A 22,699-nucleotide genomic window follows, 5' to 3' on the forward strand; every position below is an offset into this window, starting at 1 on the left:
CCGCCGCTGCTCCTGCCGGGCCGTTCGATAGGTGTGCGTTTCTCTCTCTCTCGTCACGCAACGGGTTGCGAGCGGAGTGGGGAGCGTGACGAGCCGATGCTGTGTCGACGCTGGATGCTGCAGTTTTCGCTTGCCATATCGTTCGCGTCTTGAAGGTACTTTTATGTGTGTGCCTTTTTAGTATTTCCTCCCGTAGTGCGTGTGCTTGTGCCCCACAGCCGCGGATACAATGCGGTGCGCGATTTCCGCTTCGCTTGCCTGCCGGCAGCCCGCCTGTACGTGTCTTTGTATCTGACGGCGCACCGACACTCCGCCCAGCTAAGCCACGTGTAGGTGAGCACCCGTTGCCTTATCACTTCTTCACCATCATTAATCATCACACGCACAGGCGCACACAGCGCCACGAAAGGCAGAAAGAAAGGGGGTACGCCGTGCTGCAGTCGTCCTGCCGGCCGCATTGTATGCCTGAGTTTATCCCACTCTGATGCGCGCGCCACTCACACGCCAAGAGCAGCAGAGCATTACCGCTGTGCATCTGAGCTGTCCCCATAAGGGGTCTGTGCGCTGCAGTATGCCCATGCTGGTGATGGTATGCGCATAAGCAGACTCTTCAATGGCGAAGCCTCCGTAACAATCGAGTCGACCACAACATACACGATCCTCAGCCGTGATCCCCCTGTGGCTCGCAGGCTGAGCGAGTACGTGCCAGCTTCGTATACCCAACACAATCCTACTTGTCACCCAACCCCTCCTTCCCGGCGACTTGGGTGCTTCTTCCACCGCCTCCCGATTTCTCACTCCATGCACGCTCATCACCTCTGTCCTTATGGGCGTGTCTTTCTCGGTGCTTGCGTGTTTCATTCCTCCCCCCTCTCCACTCCCGCCTCAGCGTCTCTGACGTGCGCGCATGTAAATTTATTTTGGTGCTCCGCCGCGTTGTTGTGCCCGAATCCGTCTTCTGCTCCTTGTTCCTCAAAGCGAGAGAACCAAACAAAAAGCAGATCACGCAGGCAAAGACGCGGGCACCCTCACGACTTGATAGCCCCCCACCCCCTCCCCTCTCTCCCTGCCTGATCCCCTTGTCCCCACCGCGCTCACACACACACACACACACACACATACAGCATCAACACCGGCGCATTCTTTCTTCTCCCCCTCCCCCTCCCACTACCATTACAGACGAACACACGGCACTCGCCATCGCCCTCCTCGTGCGCGCGTGGATCACCTTCCGCACTCTGCATCTTGTAACGGCAGCAGCGCCATTTCGCCCCAGTCTATTACTCCTCCCCCTCTCTCTCTACCTCTGCCTCGCCGAGAGACACGCACGGACGGGGGAAAGAAGACACGAGGGGGGGGGGCGGAGCAAACAGCGAAGGTTACGAGTTTATCCTCGTGCCGCTCTCCTCGGCGAGCTGCTTGACATGACATCCATGGCACGCCACTACTCTCTTTCCAATCCGCCGCCGGCCGAGGGCGCGCTGGATGGCCGCGAGACGGCGCACGAGGCGGAGATACTGGAGGTGCAAGCTCTCCAGGCAGAGCGTGATGGTGAATGCGGGCGCGGTATACTGCTCATGGAGCGCGCGCTGCAGATTCGCTGCCACCTGGTGAACCAGCTGCGCGAAAAATGGGCAAATGCTGCGTCAGGGACGGGGTTTTCGCCGGGCGCCGCCGCTCATCGCATGTCTGTCCTCGCTAATGTGGATGCGGTGAGTAAAGAAGAGCTTCTTTTAGAGTATCAGACCCAATGCGGTGAGCTCTACGACGCGGCCGAGCGCCTCGTGGTTCGCTGCAACGGGCTCGCTGTCGAGCACTTTAAGCGAGGCGCATTCTCGGAAGCCAGCCCACTCCTCGAGTACGCGATGCAGTTAACGGAGGATGAGGCGTATCCGCTATGCGAGGTCGATGACCGACGGCGGCACTTGCGTGGAGTCACGCTCAACAACCTCGGCTGCATGGAGCGCCGCCGCGGCCACTTCTCCGAAGCACTACAGTACATGAAGTCGTCGATGGAGATGACTGGTGTCGAGTCACCTGTGGCTTACATGAACACCAGCGCTATTCTTATCCAGCTCCGGCTCAGCGACGAAGCGGTGCGGATGGCGGAGCGCTCCATCGAGCTACTTTACCAAACACCTGAGGACCCGTCGCTGCTGGCAGTGGCGCATCACAACCTGGCGATGGCACTCGAGCCGGTTGATCCGGCACGGTGCGTGGAGGAGTATGCGCTAGCATACCGGACGGCCTGCTCCACACTGGGCCCGGAGAGCGAGACGAGTCTGTCTATTCAGCGCAGCTGGAGGCGGTATGAGGCGACGCGCGTGCCTCCGGCAATGGGGGCGCTCTTCACGGTCGGTGATGGCGCCGCTGCATCTCGGCTGCGTGGGCTCGTTGGTGCCGCGCCAACCAGACATGCGTACACTGCGCCGCATCGCTTGCCGGCAACGCTGCCGCGCACACACACCGGCAAAAGCGGCACTGGGTCCCCGATCGACGTGATGGAGCTCTTTCCGCACCCTTTTCTGCCCAGCGCGTCCGTCTCGTCCGCGCCGACGAAGACGCCGCGGGATGTGACGCCGATCTACCGCCCCGCAGTGGTGCCTCGTCGGCCTCTTGCCCCTGGACCGCCGTCAGGCGTAACGGCAACCTCATCCAATCGCAGTCGTGAGCCGCAGCCGCAGCCGCAGCCGCAGCCGCGCCACCAGCAGCAAGAGCAGCACCGGCAGCCACGGCGTCAGTATGGGACGGAGAAGGCGATACGTTCCTCGCTACCAGCCTCCCGCACTGCGGTGGCGGCCCCACGGCCGCCACCCGCCAACCGGCCGAACGAGAGTGCGGTGGCCGCCCCGCGGCAGCCACCCGCCAACCGGCCGAACGAGCGTGCGGTGGCAGCCGGCAGCGGCCGCGTCGCCGCTTCAATGACGCTGTCGCCTCCGGCCTCTCGCCAGAGGCAAGCGACCGCCCAGCGGCGCAACTCGCCTACCACACCAGCGCAAGAGTCGTCACGGCAGTCACCGCCGCGTACAAGCATCCGTCAGCAACGCTTGCCGGTGCAAAGGAGTACGGCAGATGCGTCCCTCACGGGTAGCGTGCTACGAAAGCGGGAGAAGAGCACATCACACTACGCCAATGACCGGTTCACAACGCAGGCGTCGTCCACCGCGCTGTCGTCTTCCGCTGCGCAGTCACCAGGACGCGGGCCACGTCGCCCCATCAAGGAGAGCGGCAGCAGCAACTATTCTCTCTCCCTGCCACTGCCGCGAAGCCTCCCGCCATTGCAGACCGCCGTCGCTGCAGAGTCGCCTGCGGTGGCGCCGAATCCGTCGTACTCCCGCTCGTCGCACGACACGAATGCGAATGCGCCGCTCCCGCCCACCTCCGCGTCGTTTTCCCTCACGTCGGATCCGCTGGCGTTTCTGCAGAATCGACTCGAAATTCTGCTTCAAGACGAAGAAGAGCTAGAGCACAAGTACGCCCAAGCGACAGTGATTCAGCGGTACTACCGCGGCCACCTGGCCCATCGTCATGTGACCGCACTCCGAGCCACGCGCGCGAGTTATGCGCGGCTTGCCCAGCTGCGCCGTCATATGGCCGCACGCCGAATTCAGCGAGCGTTTCGGCGCCACCGACGTCACAGCCGCTACCCTCTTGCAGCTGGTCAGCTGGGCCGCTACGCAGCAGCCGGAGGCCGACGCGGTGCTCAGCACCAAGCGGCTACGCAGCTGCAGCGAATTGCGCGCGGTTGGCTGGCACGGCGTCACTACGCGCAGCTGCGCAAGTACGCATGTGAGAGTCCAGCAGCTGCGACTCGCATCCAGCGCTGGATTCGCGCACTGCAAGCGCGACGCCACTACGCAGCCTTGCTCGCCGCAAAGGCGCAGCAGGAGGCAGTGGCGCTTGAGCATGAACGTCGTCAGTACGCAGCGACTCGCATTCAAGGCCAGTGGCTCACCCACATACAGCGCAGAGCATGCCAGGCGGGCCTGCGCAACCGTATGATGGCCCGTGCCGCCGAGGATGCCCGATGCCGCATGAGGGCGGCTATCAGTATCCAGTCGGCATGGCGAGGGTATCAGGCGCGCCGGCTCTATCAAGACATGTACTGGCGCACCTCCCAGCTGCGTACGGCTCGAGTGGAGTACCAGCAACGCCGTCAGGCTGCTGTGCGACTTCAGGCATTTGGGCGGATGCTCATAGCCAGGCAGCACGCAACGCCGCTGCTCACGGTCGCCCGCTTCCGAGCAGCGGCTGAGATTCGAACCCGCAGCCACGAAGGGCAGGCCGCTATTAGGATTCAGTGTGCCTATCGCCGCCACGTGGCTCGTCGAGTGTGTGCCGCCAAGCGTGCAGCGCGCAAGAAGCAGATTAGCCAGGGCCTAATGCAGGTGCACACCGCAACTGTGCAACGTGCAGGACGAGGCTACATGGCGCGGAAAGACGTAGGGACAAAGTTGTCAGCGCTGCAGGCTGAGGCAGAGCGGTACGAGCGTCGTCTGCTGGCTTTGAAGCAGAAAGAGCTGGAGGCTGCACGCGCTGTCGCGCTGACGTCTCAGCTCAATGTTTCCGCACTACGCGAAGGCGAGGGTGAGGAGCGGCGCATGCTTACCGGGGCGGAGCAGCAGCAGTGGCACGACGTGCTCACGCAGTGCAACGCACTGTTAGCGGCGGCGAAGGAGACTGAGGTAGAGAAAGAGGCTATGAAGGCCATTTCGTCACTGGCCTTACATGACTTTTCCCGCATCATCAAGGCGAAGAAGGAGCGAGCCCATCGCCAAGAGGCGCGTGACGCCTACCTGGACCAGTGCGCGGCAGAGGATGCCGAGGCGCATAGGGAGATGTGCGCGCGCGTGGTAACTGACTTCATGCGTAGCGCCGCCGCCCGCAGCACCTTGCTTAGATTAGCCAAGACGATGAGCTCGTGCAACGACGCTCGTGCGTTGCAGGAGGAGGATGATAAGACGCCTGCGGCTGCGACGACGGATGAAGCAGCCGAGAAGCGTCCGCTCACGGCGGAGCAGATTGCCGCTGAGCGTGCGGAGCTGGACCGGCTGGAGCACGAGGAGCTGCTGGCTTCTGAAGCCGCGGCAGCCGAGAAGCGCCCGCTCACGGCGGAGCAGATTGCCGCTGAGCGTGCGGAGCTGGACCGGCTGGAGCACGAGGAGCTGCTGGCTTCTGAAGCCGCGGCAGCCGAGAAGCGCCCGCTCACGGCGGAGCAGATTGCCGCTGAGCGTGCGGAGCTGGACCGGCTGGAGCACGAGGAGCTGCTGGCTTCTGAAGCCGCGGCAGCCGAGAAGCGCCCGCTCACGGCGGAGCAGATTGCCGCTGAGCGTGCGGAGCTGGACCGGCTGGAGCGCGAGGTGCTGGGTGATAGAGATACCTCAAGTGCGTACGAGGAAGAGGCACCTCCAGCTGCTGGTGAGTCTATCACTTCTGCAGATGCATCTATTAGTGCCAGTGCTTTGGCAGATGTGATGCTGGCTCGTCTAAGGGCCATCTGGCAGGCCGAGGTGGCGGCAGAAAAACAGCGCCGCCGAAAACAAGAGGAGCTGCATCGTGCAATGTTCGAACACAGGCAGCTGCGCATCGCAGCCGCCGAAGAGGGAGAGGAGCTCGCTCCCTATCGTATTAACCGAGTGCGCCTGCAGATGCCATTTGCGGCTGCGCCGGAGAAGGCCCTCCCGTCGCCGGCAGAGTCGTCCGCAGCTATGGGGAACAAGTACTGTCAGGAGCGCGCTGCGCAGGAGCTTGCTGCAGTGCAGTGCATCGAACGCCACTTCATTGGCTGGGGTGCCCGAAAGCACCTGAAGGCACTGCTGCGCGTGCTGGATGAGTATCTCAGTGCCCTGCAAGACTTTGACCGTCATGAGAGGCCGGTGCTTACTTACGTGCGGCTTCGCGAAGTACTCACGCGTTATCCAGAATTGCGAACGCGTGTTTCGCAGGTGCCCGTTTCATCCCCCCCTGGATATTCCGCCATTGCAGACGGCAACTCATCCGCTTCGCCATCTATACCACAAACATCCAGGAAAACTCTGAAAGATTTTTCCCGCATCATCAAGGCGAAGAAGGAGCGAGCCCATCGCCAAGAGGCGCGTGACGCCTACCTGGACCAGTGCGCGGCAGAGGATGCCGAGGCGCATAGGGAGATGTGCGCGCGCGTGGTAACTGACTTCATGCGTAGCGCCGCCGCCCGCAGCACCTTGCTTAGATTAGCCAAGACGATGAGCTCGTGCAACGACGCTCGTGCGTTGCAGGAGGAGGATGATAAGACGCCTGCGGCTGCGACGACGGATGAAGCAGCCGAGAAGCGTCCGCTCACGGCGGAGCAGATTGCCGCTGAGCGTGCGGAGCTGGACCGGCTGGAGCACGAGGAGCTGCTGGCTTCTGAAGCCGCGGCAGCCGAGAAGCGCCCGCTCACGGCGGAGCAGATTGCCGCTGAGCGTGCGGAGCTGGACCGGCTGGAGCACGAGGAGCTGCTGGCTTCTGAAGCCGCGGCAGCCGAGAAGCGCCCGCTCACGGCGGAGCAGATTGCCGCTGAGCGTGCGGAGCTGGACCGGCTGGAGCACGAGGAGCTGCTGGCTTCTGAAGCCGCGGCAGCCGAGAAGCGCCCGCTCACGGCGGAGCAGATTGCCGCTGAGCGTGCGGAGCTGGACCGGCTGGAGCACGAGGAGCTGCTGGCTTCTGAAGCCGCGGCAGCCGAGAAGCGCCCGCTCACGGCGGAGCAGATTGCCGCTGAGCGTGCGGAGCTGGACCGGCTGGAGCACGAGGAGCTGCTGGCTTCTGAAGCCGCGGCAGCCGAGAAGCGCCCGCTCACGGCGGAGCAGATTGCCGCTGAGCGTGCGGAGCTGGACCGGCTGGAGCACGAGGAGCTGCTGGCTTCTGAAGCCGCGGCAGCCGAGAAGCGCCCGCTCACGGCGGAGCAGATTGCCGCTGAGCGTGCGGAGCTGGACCGGCTGGAGCACGAGGAGCTGCTGGCTTCTGAAGCCGCGGCAGCCGAGAAGCGCCCGCTCACGGCGGAGCAGATTGCCGCTGAGCGTGCGGAGCTGGACCGGCTGGAGCGCGAGGAGAGAGATGCCGATGCAGAGGAGGGGAAAGCGCCGCGGCCGTTGGCGTCCGAGGAGCTGCTCGCGGACGGTGCAGCGGTTGGCCTTCTTGAACGCCGGGAACAAATAGGCGGCGAAGAGGGAGCTAGACGTCTCCGGCGACGACTGACGGAACAGCAGGTTATGGTGGAACGCTTGGCGTTGGACCAGCTGGACTACCTCGAGCAGGTGGCAACGGAGCGCGGAAGGGTGGACCGACTGAGCTGCGTGGAGCACAACGTGTTGAGTGCAGCTGTTCTTCATGCGCAGAGGGTGCAGGAGGAGCGTTGCAGCGCTGATACCGCGTACACCTCGACGTCGTCAACGGTGAGGCCATTCGCGCCACAGCAGCGGGAAGGCCTCACCAGCAGCGAGGCGGGTGGCCGCTTGTGGGTGTTTGCCAAGGCCATCCGAGACAAAAAGGACCTGCGCCAACGGCAAGCTGCCCGTGATGCTTACCTGCAAGAGATGCACAATGAAAATGCCATTGATGCCGACGAAGAGGAGAAGCAGCAGGAGGAACGCGCAACGACGCCTTCCTCGGGTGGAAGTACGTGGCCGCGGTGCAGCAACGAGATAAGCGGCGAGGATAGAGAGGTGGTGGACCAGGAGGCGATGTGCCAGCTGTACCATCAAGAGCGCCGATCCTTTGCCTCCTCGCTTGTAGGCGGCTTTGTCGATATCATCAAGGCGAAGAAGGAGCGAGCCCATCGCCAAGAGGCGCGTGACGCCTACCTGGACCAGTGCGCGGCAGAGGATGCCGAGGCGCATAGGGAGATGTGCGCGCGCGTGGTAACTGACTTCATGCGTAGCGCCGCCGCCCGCAGCACCTTGCTTAGATTAGCCAAGACGATGAGCTCGTGCAACGACGCTCGTGCGTTGCAGGAGGAGGATGATAAGACGCCTGCGGCTGCGACGACGGATGATGGCAGCGATGAGGGTGCGTACGCAACCTCTGCCGAGCTGTGTGAGCACTCCGCTTTGTCTGCGGCTCTCAGAATCCAAGGTTTCTTCAGGGGCGTGCAGGCAAGGCGTCGACTGCGAGTACTGCAAGAGGGATACCGTGCCTACCTCGAGGAGGAACTTGCGGTAGAGGAGCTACTGTACTCAGCGGCGGTTACCATTCAGCGCTTGTACCGCGGCCATCTGGCACGTCGGCAGGCGGCCATGGCTATTGTGCAGCGTGATCTCTACCTGCTGTCACTCCAGGAAGAGGATTGGTCAGGTACGGGTTCGAAGTGCGAAGAAGATGGGAGCGATGCGCCCTTGCCAGCATCTTTATCTGTTTTCGCTTCCTCACCGAAGGGTGTCGCAGGCGGCGGGGCTGAGGGAGCGACGACTTGCTCCTTCACCCCACGCCGCTCTTCTTCGTCGTCCTATACTGGTCTGCGTGAAATTGCCAGCACAGCCATCGTGACGGAGGTGAATGAGACGGACGAGGCAGGGCTGGATCAGCTCTTGCATCGCTCCTGAGCTGCCTCTCTCCATCTTGCGTGGGGGACACGGCAGGAGCACCCGCGCCTCCCTCGTTCTCGGGCACACAGTCAGACGATTTGCGTGTGTTTGGATTTTGCCGCTCTCTTCTTTACCCGCCTGCTTGCGTTCTTCCTTTTCGCGACTCGTATTATACTGTTATACTGTTGGTGGACCCCACTAGAGGAGAAAAGAGAGAGCGATGTGGTGGATGGCGGTGCCCCGATGTATCTGTGTCGTGGCTGTCACCGCCGCCACTCGCGGTATTACCGATTGCCAAGAGAGTGGCGAACAACACCCCCCGTTAGTTTCGTTTCTCTGCCTCCGTACCTCACAATCAGTCTCGTCGGTGGCATTCTCCTTGGTCGCTTTCTTCTTGAATATGTTTTCTGCTCTCTTCCCATTTTCGGCGTTTTTTTTTGCTGTCGTTTCCGCGGACGGTTGCTCTCTGCCTAATGGTTGGTGCGTCTGTTCTCTCCGCATTCGGCTTCACGACGGCTGCTTGTGGTGCGTGTGCGCGCCACAGTCTGTATACATGTTCATGTGCTGAGGTGTGTGTGCGTGTATGTGCGCACCTTTTTTTTTTCGCATGTGCCTTTGCTGTTCTTGATGTTGAGCTTTTATGTACAGAACATCAGCAAAGAGGGCCAATGAGCCACTCCTTCTCTCTTGGTTGGATCGATGTAGCTGGCACAGGCCGAGCTCGCGAGGGGAGGAGGTCTGCCACGTTCTGTTTGCCTGCTTGTGACTTGGAACACACAACCATCCCTCACCTCCCCTCGCTTGCTCTCGGTTTCGGTTGCTCGTTTTTCCTTCATTTTCCGCGTTGTCTTTTTCGTTATTGGATGCTCGTTACCGCTTTGCCGCGGTTCTGTGGCCATCACGATTCGTGCTCTATTCCGTCTTCTCTCTCGATGAGCCACATCCACCACCACCACCCCCCTCCCCCCTTTCCCACCCAGCTTACTGCCACTTCGATGTACATTGTCGTTTTCTTCGACTTCAACTAGAATGCCGGAGCACAAAGAGCGCGCGATATTAGATAGGCAACAGGACGGAGAAACTGCAACCCCTCTCTCCCCCCGAACAAACAAACAAAAAAAACCACAAGATGAGAGCTGGTATGGGGGAAGTTTCATGCCTCCCTCCCTGCGCACCGCTGTCCCTTGTCTTGCGTGTGCTTGCTCTCTCTTTTCTTGTTTTTTAGTTCCCCCCTCTTTTGGCTTGAGTCCACTGTGAACCTGTAGCGGCGAGCTACAACGAAACCGCCAAAACGAATAAAGGGAGCGGATTGCACTCGATCTTCTCTCAGGATGCGTGGCAACGTCACCTCTTACCCCATCCACTTTCGCTCTCTCGCTCTTGTACATCTGTGAAGTGCTGAGACGAAGGGCTGGAGTGAGGATGAGAAGAGAGCGTGTTTTGCGCTTGGGTGGAAAGCCGCCCCAGCTGGAACTTGCGGAGGACTCACTGCGCATGCCATAAAAGGCTTCGCATCGCTACGTCCGCGTGCGTGGGTGGGCGGAGGCGTATGCACTCGTCGAGGACTTTTCGGTATCGTTTTGCTTTGTTCTCCTCTCCTCTATGCATCTCTCTCTCTCCCCCCACACACACACGAGCTTGAAAGTCGACACATCACAAAGGAACGGGACATCGCATCAGTGGCTACTGTGCGAGACGGGAGGAATACGGTCGTGCATCTTAGCGTCTTTGGCGCCTCTGTTTTTGTTTCCTGTTGGTTGCCGCCACGCCTCCCTGCGTCATCCACACCCGCATTCTGCCCATCTGCGCCATGATCTTTGATCCGTGCGGCGACTTGCTCAAGGATTACAGCGCCTTCTGCGAATCCCTATGTGTTACGGAGAGGGAGGACGTGTACAGTGCCATTCTTACTCGTGTCGTCGAAGTGCCACCTTTGCCTGAAGATGAGCTCGAGGTGTCTGAAGGGGTCAGCGGTGGTGCCGGGGATGCAGTGGACCGGCGTCTGATATCAGCCGCTGCGAACGCGAAAGGATCGCGCCCGTCGACCAAGACGGCTTCCAAGGAAAAGGCCAGTGCTGGCGGCAAACACAAGAGCCTTTTCAAGGGCTCGCAGGAGGCTTCGACGAAGCCTGCGGAAGAGGAGACGCCACCCCGTCTCCCGGTGACGCCTACTATGACGTACGTCTCACTCCGCTACCCCGTCTTCTGCGTGAACCAGCGCGATATGACACCGCTCTCTCGCGCCATGCCGCACTGCCCTTCCTTGCTCTCCGTGGAGCTGATCGGGTGCGGGCTGAGCGTGCAGAGCTACATGCAGCTCGTAGAGGCGGTGTATCGTAGCCCGCGTGTCTTGTCTGTAGCAGTGGATTTCAACCAGCACATCAGCGGAGGCTCTTCCACGCCTTACCCTCTCGACAAGGCCAGTCATGCGCGTTTGCTCGAAAACACGCGAGAGCAGGCTGGGTTCGTGATTGACCCGACTCTGCGAAATGCCGCATCGCCGTCACTCGGCGATGCCCTGGAGATGTCAGTCGGCGACCTCTGCGGCCTCTCCGTCGCTTCCGGAAACTCGCCGGAGGGGCCCCTCAGCTTGAACACAGTTCCTGCAATCCCTCCCGGTGGTGCGAGCACGGCTGACGCGGCGGCCAGTGGTGACCGCAACAGTTCTCGCGCTGTCGGGGGTGACCCGAAGCCGGTGGCTATGCGCAATTCGAGGCTGTCGCAGACCACAGCAGCAGACGCGTCAGTCACCGCCTTGACCGAGACTCAGCGGGTCGGAGAGGCCGGCGATGAGGACCACGGCGGGGGCAGCTCAGAGCTGTACTTTTACCCCACGCAGTACTGCGGTCTGGATCAGCTGCCCACGCAGCTGGAGCTGCAGCTGCAGGAGGAGACGGAGAAGAAAGGCAAGGTGGATGGCAAGCGGCTGCAGCAGGTACAGGCGCAGCGTGACACCTTGCGCAGCTTCAATCGGAAAAACCGCATGTCAGTTCCCAAATCGTGGGACGGAATCCTCTTCACCGGCATCCGCTTCCTCAGCTTGCGCGGAAACGGCATCGACGACGCAGCCGTAACCGGCATCGTGGATGTGCTAAAGCACAATCCCCGCTCGCAGCTCGAATCGCTCAATCTCTGGGGCAACAACATCACCGACCTTGGTGCCACGGCGCTGGCGCAGCTGCTGCGCCATAATCGAGACATCCGTGTCTTAGACGTCGGCAATAATAAGCTGAGCGACACTGGTCTTCTAGAGCTGGTTGACACGTTTCGCATGCATCAAGTGTCATCGCTAGAGGAGGTACTTGCGGTGCGACGTGCCTACTTGACCAGACGAGGCGCCACAGCCGAGGAGCGCAAGGCTTCGGGGCAGCCGTTGTTGGCTACCGATATCCCAAGCTATGAAGATCTCTACGCCTACTGGTGGTACATGAAGCAGCAGCAGCTACACCAGCAGCCGCCGCCGCTTCCACACGTGACCGAGCGTAGTGGCGCTGCGGATGCCACGTCCCAAGTGTGGAACAACTCTCTCTCTCCCGCTCCTTACCTGGCGCCGCCGCCTCCGCCTCCGCAGCGCGATGCATCGCTCAGCCCCAGTTCAAGCGCAAAGCGGACTTCTTCGTCGAAGAGCAAATCCGTCAGGTCGGAGTTGGTTGCTGGAGGCTGCAGTGGCGGGTCAATGACATCCGCAGCAGGTACACTGTCCTCATCTGCTGCGAGGGCAGCGATGCGTCCTACGGCGGCCTTCGACAGAGACTGCGTGCGGGTGTGCCACCTCGCCGAGAACGACCCATTCATCCGTGTACCAGGCAATACGGTACTGGAGGTGCTGAACATGGAGGAAAACCGCTACGTCACCATCGTCGGCGTGCGCGAGGCTGCGCGGCGACTTGCCCTACGCGAACCAACAACGACGGCGGAGATGCTATCTATGGTTGAGGTCCGGGAAGTGCACTTAACGCCGCCACTTTCAGCATCTGGGCCGCATTCCGCCGCCAGCTCGAGCATGGAAGGGGCTAATAAACGCCTCTCCAGCGCCGTCCACCGTAGCACGCCCGTTGCCTCGCAGCCGACGCCGGCACCGTTGACGGTGATTCACCCGCCTGAGCTACACTGCGCCGGGCTGCGGTTGCGCATGTGCGCCGTGGGATGCCACCGCGAGTCTGATCGCAGGACGTGGCCAGAGATGGATGAGGTGCAGCAGCGCCTGAACGCCTCCCTGGAACAGTGGTCCCACTCTCGTGCCGCTTTGCGCACATGATGCTCAAAATGAAAAGAAGTGCAAGGGGAGGGTGGGGGAGGCGGGCGGCGGCAGCGCAAAGAGGAGGGGTAGAGACTGACCACGCGAACCAGCGGCACTGAGTGATGGTGATGCATGCCATGGCGCCCTTGCCACTGCTGTCGCATGAACGCATGCCCACACACACACTCGCGCAAGCACCACTGGACCATCGCCCGGTGCCCAAAGGACACCTCTTTGTTTTCTTTTGATGTGTACTCTCCTCTCTGTTTCTGTGTATGTTCTCTTACCTTGGCGTCATGCTGGGCGGAGGCTTCACTAGCTTGACTCTGCACATATATGCGTGCCTGCGTGCATGCTCACCGAGAACGAGCTCATGGAGAGGGTGCGGCTAGAGTTTCCGAGTATGAGAGGTCACGCGACTCGTTGCTCGCTCCCAAAAAGGGTCGCACCCCCTCTCGCTCTCTTCTCCGTGTGGGGTCGCGTGCCTGAGCGCTGCCTGTTGTGCTCTCTCAAACGAACGAGCGCCCACGTGCGCGAGGTCAGAACTGCGATGTAATCCCAACGAAGAGACAAGCAACGGCGCTGAAGAAGAAAAGCGCAGCAGTCATCGTTCTACTCTCGCGCTTCCCTTTCTACGCTTCATGTGCGTGTATGCGCACCCCTCCCCCTCGCCTCTCTCTCTGTCTCTGGGTCGACGATGTCGCTGCTGGAACCACCGCGGCGCCACCAAGTGACGTATGTACGGGTTTGGACGGAGACGAGGTGGAGGAGCGAAAAGGCAGAAGGCGCTGCTTCAGGCGGGAGACGGAGGGGACCATTCCACCCTCCACAGCTGGAAAGTGACTGAACAGAAAATGTGTACGGTGGCGTAGGAAGCTGATAAGACCCCATAGACGGGTTGCGGGCTGTCAAGCGCACCTCCCAACCTCTCCCTGTCCCCTGCCTCCTTGTTTAACCTTTTTTTTTGGAACGGGCCATCACGGCATTCGCGCCCCCCCTTTCCCCCCATCACCACCAACGCATCAGCATACCGCGGGCCGGAGCAGCACCTAAAAAAAAGTGAGCGAGCGTCCTTCGCACATATTTTATAGGACGGTGCTGCCCTCCTCGTGCTTTCGGTGACACTTAGCCGTACCTCTTTCTTCCTTGTTCACCGTAGTAGTGATAGGGATAGCCAAGGGAGACAACGTAGCTCTCTCTCTCTCGTTGTGTAGTGTCGGCGAACCAGAAGGTGAACGCGTTCACGCGCGATCGCGGCCATCACACGACTGTAAGTGCCCGTGTGCGGTCAGTCTTCCCCCTTTTCTTTTTCCTTGGGCCAGTGAGGAGCAACGCGCACTTCAGCAGTCGTCCGTCAGGCCACTTCTCGGCTTCGACTTATTTGTTGTCTCCTCCCTCGACGTTTTCGTCCTGCGATAGACAGGATGTCTTGGCGGGCGCGATTCACGCCCTGCGTGGGCTCCCTCACAGTGTGGCTGAACCCCAAGGATCCGAACTGCTTCGGCGTGCGCAACTGGTGGCGCAACAATCTGCCGGAGCTGCAACTGCTGAACCCCTTTTGCACCTTCACAATACAGGAGCTTTCCTTCGGTGAACCGCACATGTACGTCAACTATACGCCAACAGATCAGCGCATGATCCGGCTAGCCGGGGCGACGGAGGAGGAGTGCGAGGAGATCATGGAGGCGTGCATCACGTATGGCATGAACCACGCCATTATCGAGCGTCCTCGCACCGACGACGGTGGTGACTTAGTGAACCAACCAGCCATCACATCCTTTGGCTACACTGAGAGCTTCACCGCGAAGCTGGAGGTGACACCGCCTGCGGACATAGGCCAGAAGACGACGGAGGGCGTTGATGATCCAGGCCAGAAGCCGCGCCTCTACCCTCGCAATGTGGGCTGCAAACTGATGCCATAGTGGACCAACTCATCCATCCACACGCGCGAAAAGAGCAGCCGGGCTGGCCTCCGCCAGTATATGTGAGTGCATTGCAGTGCGACGTCTCCTCATTCATCACTCACATCCGCCTTTTGTCCACAGAGCTTTGCCCTTTCTCCTTCCTGAAGCGTGTGTCTGTGGCGCTCTTTCTCTCCCGCTCCCGCTTGCCTGCCTGAGAACCATGAAAAGGAAAGTGATGTTGAGGGGGGCGCCCCATTCGTTCGGCGACGAGGGGGGAGGAGGGTGAGCGCCGTGGCACTGCGGTGCGCAGACTCGAATGTGCTGAGCTGGTCAGCTCCAAGATGGGAACCGAGATAACGACAAGCCGGTGTGCACGCGCGTATGTATGAGTATCTTGGAGATGAAGTGGAAAGCGAAGACAACCACGGTGGTAGTGCCTGGCGCGCCTGCGCGCTTCTCTTCTCGTCCCCGTTTGTGTGCATCCCTCACCATGAGTCCAGGCGTTCACCACGTTCAGTGGCGGCAGCAGTTTGATCTCTCTTCAAGAGCCTCCTCTATTATTTTATGGACGGCGCGAGGAAGAAAAGGCCGAAAAAGGAAACGTGCGGCAAGAGAACGCCGACGCACCTCGCCCCCTCTTAGCACCTCTTCAGGCTTCCTGCTTTCTTCAACCGCCTGGTCCTGGTTTCATGCCCGCAGGCCATGGTACTCGAGTCGCTCTGCCCCTCGTTATCTCTCTACCTGTGCATGTGCGTGGGTGTGCGAGCGCACCACCGCAAACACGTACAGAGAAGGCGTCTGTGTGCTTGCGTTTACGGGTATGCGTGGCGGAAAAGACGGCCGCGTTGCCAGGCGTATGTGGTGTGCGCAAGCGCGTGTGTGTTGCCATACAGTCCACAGCCGCATTTCACAAGAGCATCCCGATTTCACCGTCGAGGTGAACTCGACAATGTCTGCCCCCACCGCCAACCCCCTTTCACACGCGCACATACCCAGAAACATGCCTCACGATCTCTCGACGTATCTCCCTCTCTCCCTGCCCGTCTCCACCATTGTCTGGCATGCCTTTTTTTTCGATGTGCGGGTGGCGCGATACCGATGGGTGTACGCCGATGGCCGTGCACGGATGCACACGCGCCACCTCACCTCCCGCGCGTTAAAAAACACACACACATATGCTCAATAAGTAAGCTCTGTGTGACGCGTTGATGGGTAACGGAATCGTCGAACGGACACATGCCCTCCTACACACCGTATGTGGCGCACACCAAGAGGGTGACGGCTCGCCTGCGCGCCCGCATGCACAAGCAGTCGTTCACAAGCGCTCTTCTCGCCTCCACACAAGCGGAGCGGACGGATTTGTCGAAAGTAGCGGACGCGCGTCTGCGTGAGTTGACGGCGCTCCGAGCGGACCATCAGCGCACATTCGACCCTAGTTTCAAGCAGAAAGCGCTGAACCTCCTCCAGACCTTACCGCTCAAGGCCGCGGCAGATGATCCACATTTCTCCTACACATTGGCCGCGTTGCGGGTGTGCGGGTACTTCAGCGCAGCGCAGTCCCCGGCAACCTTCAACTTGCTCAACCACGCGACACGGCATACCTTCCTCCTCGACGCGTTCAACTTCTATCAGCTTTTCCTCGCACTGGAGGAGATGCGTCATCCTCAGACGGCGGAGATACTGTCAATCGTGCTACCCCGTGTGATGGAGGTGGCGGCTGACTTCACGGAGGGAGAGGCACGCCTGCTACTTGATCTTTACTTCAAGCACAACTTGCTCACCAAGGAGCTCAGCGAGAGGCTTGTAGGCGTGATCACAGGCTCGGTGAACGACTTGAGTGGAAAGGATTTGATCAGCGCTGTGGCGGCAGTGCCGACCATGGGTAGTGAACAGATTTCACGCCGATTTCTGGAAGCCGCGACGCCGCGCCTTTGCCGCGCCCTGCGAGAGACTACAGAGCAGGTGCAACTTTACAAGGCAACGTATCTGGCACACCCCGGCCGAGGCGGCGGGGCCTCGGATGCAGCGCGACCGATGCCAATACGCGACGCCGACGGTCAGCCGCCGCCGAATCCCGGTATGGAGACACCCACTGAGAGAACTCTGCGACGCAGGAAGGAGGAGGAGTGGCGTCAGTTCCTGGCCAATCAAATTCACGAAGGGATCAGCTTGCACCGAGAGTTGCAGAAAAGCGTAGCGTGGCTGTGCTGGGCGCCGCGCCCGCTCCTGAATGAGCTGGTGCGGTGCGCGCTGATCTTCAGCGAGCCACTCCTCACCGACTCAGCGGAGCAACTCCCTGCAGCTCTCAAAGGTAAGGCAACTGGTGCGAGTGCCTCCTCTGGCGCGATATCTGAGGACGGCGAGCTGATGGCAATCGTGGCGGAGCGCGAAAATTATGCGCGCGACCTGTCGCAGGTGCGGCGCCGCAGCCTCTGCCACTGCCTGAAAATGCTCCATTTCACGTCTTACAGACACCTTCCTGCCCTCCGCCTCCTCTCTGCACGAATTGCGGCAGCAAAGGATGTCTTGGGCATTGTGTCTCCCCTGGTGCTGGCTCGTGAGCTTTCACAGGCTGTAGAGGCTATCGCCTTTTTTTATGCGACAGACTGTACCCCAGCCGTGACGGCAATAATCGATGACATCGTTGCGCACATCGAGCCTGTCACGAATTCACCGGCGCTGCTGAATGATGGTCACACGCTCTCCGTAGAAGAGGTGAGGCTTATGGAGCGGGTGGTGCTGCGCCTGCTGCTCAGCTGTGCGCGGTTTCTCTCCACGCGCATCTCGGAGAAGGCGGAGAAGAACGCGCTGCAGAGAGCGCCTGCCCAGGAGGAGGCGATGCGCGCCATCCTGGCCCAAGCCACGGCGTTTGCTATTTCGCCCATAACACGAGCCTACCTAGCGCTCGGGTTGCGGCTCCTGCACCCTGGTAAGGTGCATAGAGAGAGGGACACTAAACAAGTGAAGTGCTTTATGGGGACCATGCACCTGCTCTATGTGACCACCGTTATTCTGACCGCGTCTGCACAGCCAGGTGCATCACCGACGGCGTTGGATTCAGCCGCACTCGAAGTCCTGCGCGCCATCCTTAGGCAGCTCGTGCCGTGGGCGCAGAGGATGGCGACCATGCAGGCCGGTGAGATGCCGGAGGAGGCAGCGGTGGAGATGGCGAAGGCGCTGGCCCTGCTTAAGAAGCATCCGGAGATCATGGACACTCCGGCCGGGGCCACGTCGCAGGGAGAGGGCATCGAGGAATGACGTTGGCGTGCGTGCAGGTTTTCTTTCCGGTATCTAGGAACTTGGTTTCGTGGTCTCTCTCTGTCAAACACACACACACACACACACACACACAGACACAGACACACGCGACTACTATCATTCAGCGCCATTTTGTTGGTACCCTCCACAGCCCGCCCACCTCTGCGTTTCCCTGTCGCTGTCACCTTCCCTCCCTTCCCCGTGCACGCTGGATCGCCGGACCCCTATGCATGAAAGAACGAAACCGAAAAGGAAAGGACGGCATCTGGCAGCAGGCGCTGCGGGCTTTCCTTGGTGTTTCACCGGCGTTGATCTCTTTACTCAGGTGCACAAACTCGCCCGCGCATGTAGGCGGAGACAGGGACACTCGGAGAGACATGCACGATTTCATGCCATCTTACAAGAGAGCAAACAAAATCGCGGGAGCGGCTTAGGTGGGCGTGGCGGTGGGCGCTGAAGCGAGCACGCTCGAGCTCATGGGGAGCTACAAGACCCGTGCTTACACATCTCGCTGCTGCTTCTGTTGCGCGAGAACAAGCCGCTTTTTTCTTTTTATTCTCTGTGATGCAAGCATGCGTTTTGGTTGTGCGTGTGCGTATCAGATAGGGGACGTGCTTTCTCTCTCGGCCTCTGCTGCGGCACAGCGCGCCATCTTCCGCGTGTTGTCCGTGCCTCCCTCGTTCTTCGTCGTCTTCACCTCTCATCGATCCTCTCGGCACCTCTGTACATCTTATGCTTGCTGCTTCCGGTCTCGTCTTGCGCCTCCACCTCCTCGGTGGCCACGGACACACGCATCCCATAATGCTTGTGCTTGCACGCGTATCTTCGCGCCCAATACACTGGAATCTCTCCACAGATCGATTCACACGCATACGGACCCTTGCCCATTCAGCAGCGATGTTCTCGAATGAGCAATTGATCAGCCCCGACTTTGACGAGGTAGCGTACCTGCGTTATGCTCTTCGCGCCGCCAATCACAGCGCCGAACACGAACGGCTCGAGAGCTGCATCGCTGAGGTGAAGAGGGATATACAGTCCATGCTCGCCGAGCATGCGGACAGTCTCATTGATCAAGCGAGATGCACCTATAAGACGCAGCGCGAGGTGACGGCGGTGCGTCAGAGCACGGATTCGTTGCAGAAGGCATCTGGGCGGCTTCGCATTATGATCGAGGAGCCTTACATGCAGCTCCAAAGCCGTGTAAAAGAGTTGGAGGCAACGCAGGAGGTGATGCAGCTGCTCCAGTCAACACTGCGTTTCCTCTCACTGACAGCGCGACTACAGGAGCAGCTCACTACCACTTCCTCTGTTGATATCGTGCGCTCCTCGTACACGTTGAAGGAGTTGGAGGAGGTTCTTCAGGACGGCTCGGTTCGATCCCTACAGGTGGTTGAGGCGCAGCTGCCCGCAGTGGAGCGGCACGCGACGACGATACGGAGCAAGGCGCACGAGCTGCTTGCCATGACGGAGCTAACGGCGCCACCGAGCGGCAACGGCGGCGCCGGCGATGCTGCTGCTTCGACATCTCGCCTCGCAATTCAGGTGAGCACAGGGTTGCAGTGCGCGTATGTATTGCGCATGCTCTCTCGCACCGTGCAGAGCTTCATGACAGAGCGGCGTCGTGAGGTGCTGCGCACCATCATGCGCGAGCTCGATGCACAGGCCATTGAGGATCACATCTCCAGCGAGTACGATCGTCTTTCCCGCTCTTCGCTCAGCGGACACAGTGGCGCGGTGTCGGAGCAGGCGGTGACGGCGCATGTCGTGCTGCAACACATCCAGAAGACTCTCTTTATCGCCGTGCAGCACACCAGATGCGTCATTTTACTGTGGCGCCTGCTTCTTCAGCGACGCGACACACAGACACAAGAGCTGTACCTGTTCTCCATCGACTCACCGGTGCAACTCCTTGTGGAGTACTGGTCCACCATCACCGAGAAGCTGCGGGAGCGGCTGAATAGCTTGCAGAAGCGGCACACTATTCGACTTGCCCTGGGAAGTGCTTACCCGCGTTACCATCATTTGGTTGCCAGCTTCCTCAGCCGCACTGACGTAGCGGGTGTGGCAGAGGGCCTGCTGAGTACCGGCGCGCCAGGTGGCGCTGTCGCTGATTCCTTAGGGTCCACGGTGACGGGTGGGGCTGGCACAGCCGCGGCTCTGCTCTCGATTCACGTGACGCAATGCGGCATGGGCGACTACCTCGACTTGATCAACGCCGTGGACGCTGCAGTGCGGCGCGGCGTTGCAGGCAATGAAGGAGAGGGCACTCCCTTCAAGACACCTGACAAGCCACCTTCTTCGGCGCACATTGGCACTGCAACTCCACCACGCACAGACACGCAGGACATGCGGCACACGTGGCTGGCACAGGTAACCGACGAGGCACGGGGCGCCTTCAGGACGCATGTACTGGACCGTCATCGCGAGGTCATTAGTGGTGTTTTCTCGCGCCTCTCAGCTGTCGTTCCGCCCTCTGCGGCAGCGGCTGGGCAAACCTCCGCTGTTGCGCCGGTGCGCATGCAAGGCAGTCGCCGGCCGTCTATTCCGCCTCAGGCCAACACGCTGGACATGGCGGTCTACACGCGCTTGGTCACGCAGGAGGTGCAGATGTTCCGCCAGGATCCGCACACCCTCGATGTGTTGCTCGACTGTGTCTTCTCCACTCTGCGTCAAGTTCGGGCCAAGCTGACTGAGGCGATTAAGAAGTATCCGCTTCCGCCGCTTCCGGCGGTGACGGCTGCGCCGACGCTGACGCAGGTAATGCACCTCTGTATCGCCAACAGCTGCACTACTCTTGCGTACGACTGCGCGGCTGTCCTCGCGATGGTCCCCCACCCGTCTGCTTCTCAGACGGCTAGCGGCGCTGGGGCGGGGGGTGCCACGGCCGCCTCCAATGCCGCGAGCGGTGCCCACCGGCACGCTCACCAGGACCCCTATGCGCTGGTGCTGGAGCAGCTGGGCACGAAGCGCATGGAGCTACAGCAGCTCATCGATACATTCCACAACATGAGCGAGCGGTCAACGAAGCCGTTTGCGGACTCGGCGGCGTCGGTGCTGCTCCCGACGCTGACGCAGGCTGTCGACAACGTGCTGCGTAACGAGCTGACACTGTCGTCTGCTGCTGCGGCGACGGCAGCGAGTGAAGGGAGAGTGGGAGCAAATCCGGCGATGCCGCTAGGTGGCAGCGGGGGCGGGGACAGCCGCACGGCACTTCTGCAGCTCCAGTCGCAGTGCCGCCAGTTCACAGATCGTTTCTTCTTCCTGGTTGACGCGCGTACGTCGGGGTGGATGGAAGCCTGTCAGCATGTTATGAACACGATGCTGGCGCGGCTGTTGATTCGGCTTGCCACAACGCCGCCACCGCCAATACTGCGCGGTACGCCACTCGCCACCGCCCCTGCGTACGCGCACACGCTGCAGGTGATGATGCCCCCACTGCTTCAGTTCGTGCAGATGGTCCAGTCTGTCGGCACAGTAGGGCGTATCACCTCCCTCCTGCGCGGTTGCGTGCGCCAAGTGGAGCTGTTTTACGAGACCTGTGGCGGACTGGGCGGTGCCGGCAGCGGGGACGGCGCATCGGCTGCGGCAGCGCTCCGGACCGCGGTGATGGAGCGACTGCGACCGCCAATCCCGTTCTTCTTTGCGAAGTTACTGGTGCTGCAGTACGGCCTCTTTACCACCGCTGTCTCTGCACCGTCGGAGGACTCGCAAGGCGCTGCTGGCCCGTCTGCCCTCGCTGGCGCACTCCGTTTGTCGGAACAGGGCTTGCTGGAGTGCTTGGAAGGGGTGTTGCTTAAAGAGAGCTCGGCGAGAGCCACTGCCGCCTCCTCAAATTTGGAGGGAGGTGGGGCTCCGGCTGCTGGCGCCACTGGAGCCGACCACAAGGGGGAGGTGCTGTCAGCTGTAGATGGGCTTTTTCTCGAAGTTGTCGCCGTAGCACCAAGCGAGTCGGCGGCTTGCCTGCAAGAACTATGGGCGTCGGTTCAGGAGAAGTGAAGTATTGCTGCCTCAGTGCCGCCGGCTCGTGGGCTTCACCTAATCCTGCGGGTGAGCGTTTGTGCGAAGTCAATGCCACACTTGTATGGCGCGTAGAGCTTCTCGTGGCTGGCGTGTGTCTCCCTGGGAGTGTGGCGTTGTGCGCATGTGTGCGTGTGCTTCTACTGGGCCTCCTTTGGTTCTTTCAAGAAAAACGAAAATGACGGTATCGACCATCATGGAGTGATGATGCAGTGTGACGCATGTTGCTGCCTGTGTGTGGCGGTGGCCGAGTCTATGGCACTACATACAGACCGACGTTATGAGTGTCTGGGAACAAGCTGCCGGCAGCGTTGATGGTGGTGGTGGTGGCGGCGCAGCGAGCAGCTTCTCGTCTCCCGTTCATGGGAGACTCACGCACTCCTTCATCGCTAACCTGCAGACATCAAACACAGCTGTCACCGCAGTTGCGTCATCCCGATGCTGCGCAGTGAAGCGATTCTTCAGCTGCCACGAGCTTGATCTCCCGTATCGTTGCACGCATCAACCGCCTCTCTATTTCTATTCGTCGCATGCACCTTGCGTTGACACACACGCACGCATACATATGCACCGGTACAGACACATGAATGAACAACCAATACCATGCCTTCAATACGCATAGCCGCCCCCCTACTAACACGAGCACGAAACGGGCGCCACTCGACACAAGGCACGCGGGATCGGATTTCTTCCCTTTGTCTTCCACGTGCCCGTGTACCACCCACGAACACGTCCACAAA

General features: G+C 60.6%; 5 protein-coding genes across 5 annotated transcripts; all 5 read left to right on the forward strand.

Annotated features, from left to right (window-relative positions):
- Nucleotides 1-1,424: 1,424 nt before the first annotated feature.
- Nucleotides 1,425-8,558, forward strand: LMXM_31_3150 (conserved hypothetical protein; the record flags this gene model as incomplete). Its single annotated transcript, XM_003878117.1, has 1 exon — nucleotides 1,425-8,558. The coding sequence occupies one exon, from the start codon at nucleotides 1,425-1,427 to the stop codon at nucleotides 8,556-8,558; it is 7,134 nt and encodes a 2,377-aa protein (XP_003878166.1).
- Nucleotides 8,559-10,350: 1,792 nt separating this feature from the next.
- On the forward strand, nucleotides 10,351-12,798 carry LMXM_31_3160 (conserved hypothetical protein; the record flags this gene model as incomplete). The annotated part of the gene is made up of 1 exon (XM_003878118.1): nucleotides 10,351-12,798. The coding sequence occupies one exon, from the start codon at nucleotides 10,351-10,353 to the stop codon at nucleotides 12,796-12,798; it is 2,448 nt and encodes an 815-aa protein (XP_003878167.1).
- Nucleotides 12,799-14,204: 1,406 nt separating this feature from the next.
- Nucleotides 14,205-14,702, forward strand: LMXM_31_3170 (conserved hypothetical protein; the record flags this gene model as incomplete). Its single annotated transcript, XM_003878119.1, has 1 exon — nucleotides 14,205-14,702. One exon carries the CDS (start codon nucleotides 14,205-14,207, stop codon nucleotides 14,700-14,702), a length of 498 nt encoding a protein of 165 aa, XP_003878168.1.
- Nucleotides 14,703-15,920: 1,218 nt separating this feature from the next.
- On the forward strand, nucleotides 15,921-17,942 carry LMXM_31_3180 (conserved hypothetical protein; the record flags this gene model as incomplete). The annotated part of the gene is made up of 1 exon (XM_003878120.1): nucleotides 15,921-17,942. One exon carries the CDS (start codon nucleotides 15,921-15,923, stop codon nucleotides 17,940-17,942), a length of 2,022 nt encoding a protein of 673 aa, XP_003878169.1.
- Nucleotides 17,943-18,839: 897 nt separating this feature from the next.
- LMXM_31_3190 (conserved hypothetical protein) lies at nucleotides 18,840-21,938 on the forward strand (the record flags this gene model as incomplete). The annotated part of the gene is made up of 1 exon (XM_003878121.1): nucleotides 18,840-21,938. The coding sequence occupies one exon, from the start codon at nucleotides 18,840-18,842 to the stop codon at nucleotides 21,936-21,938; it is 3,099 nt and encodes a 1,032-aa protein (XP_003878170.1).
- Nucleotides 21,939-22,699: the final 761 nt, after the last annotated feature.

The sequence above is a fragment of the Leishmania mexicana genome, chromosome 31 (genome assembly GCF_000234665.1).
Source record: "Leishmania mexicana MHOM/GT/2001/U1103 complete genome, chromosome 31".
Taxonomy (NCBI): domain Eukaryota; phylum Euglenozoa; class Kinetoplastea; order Trypanosomatida; family Trypanosomatidae; genus Leishmania; species Leishmania mexicana.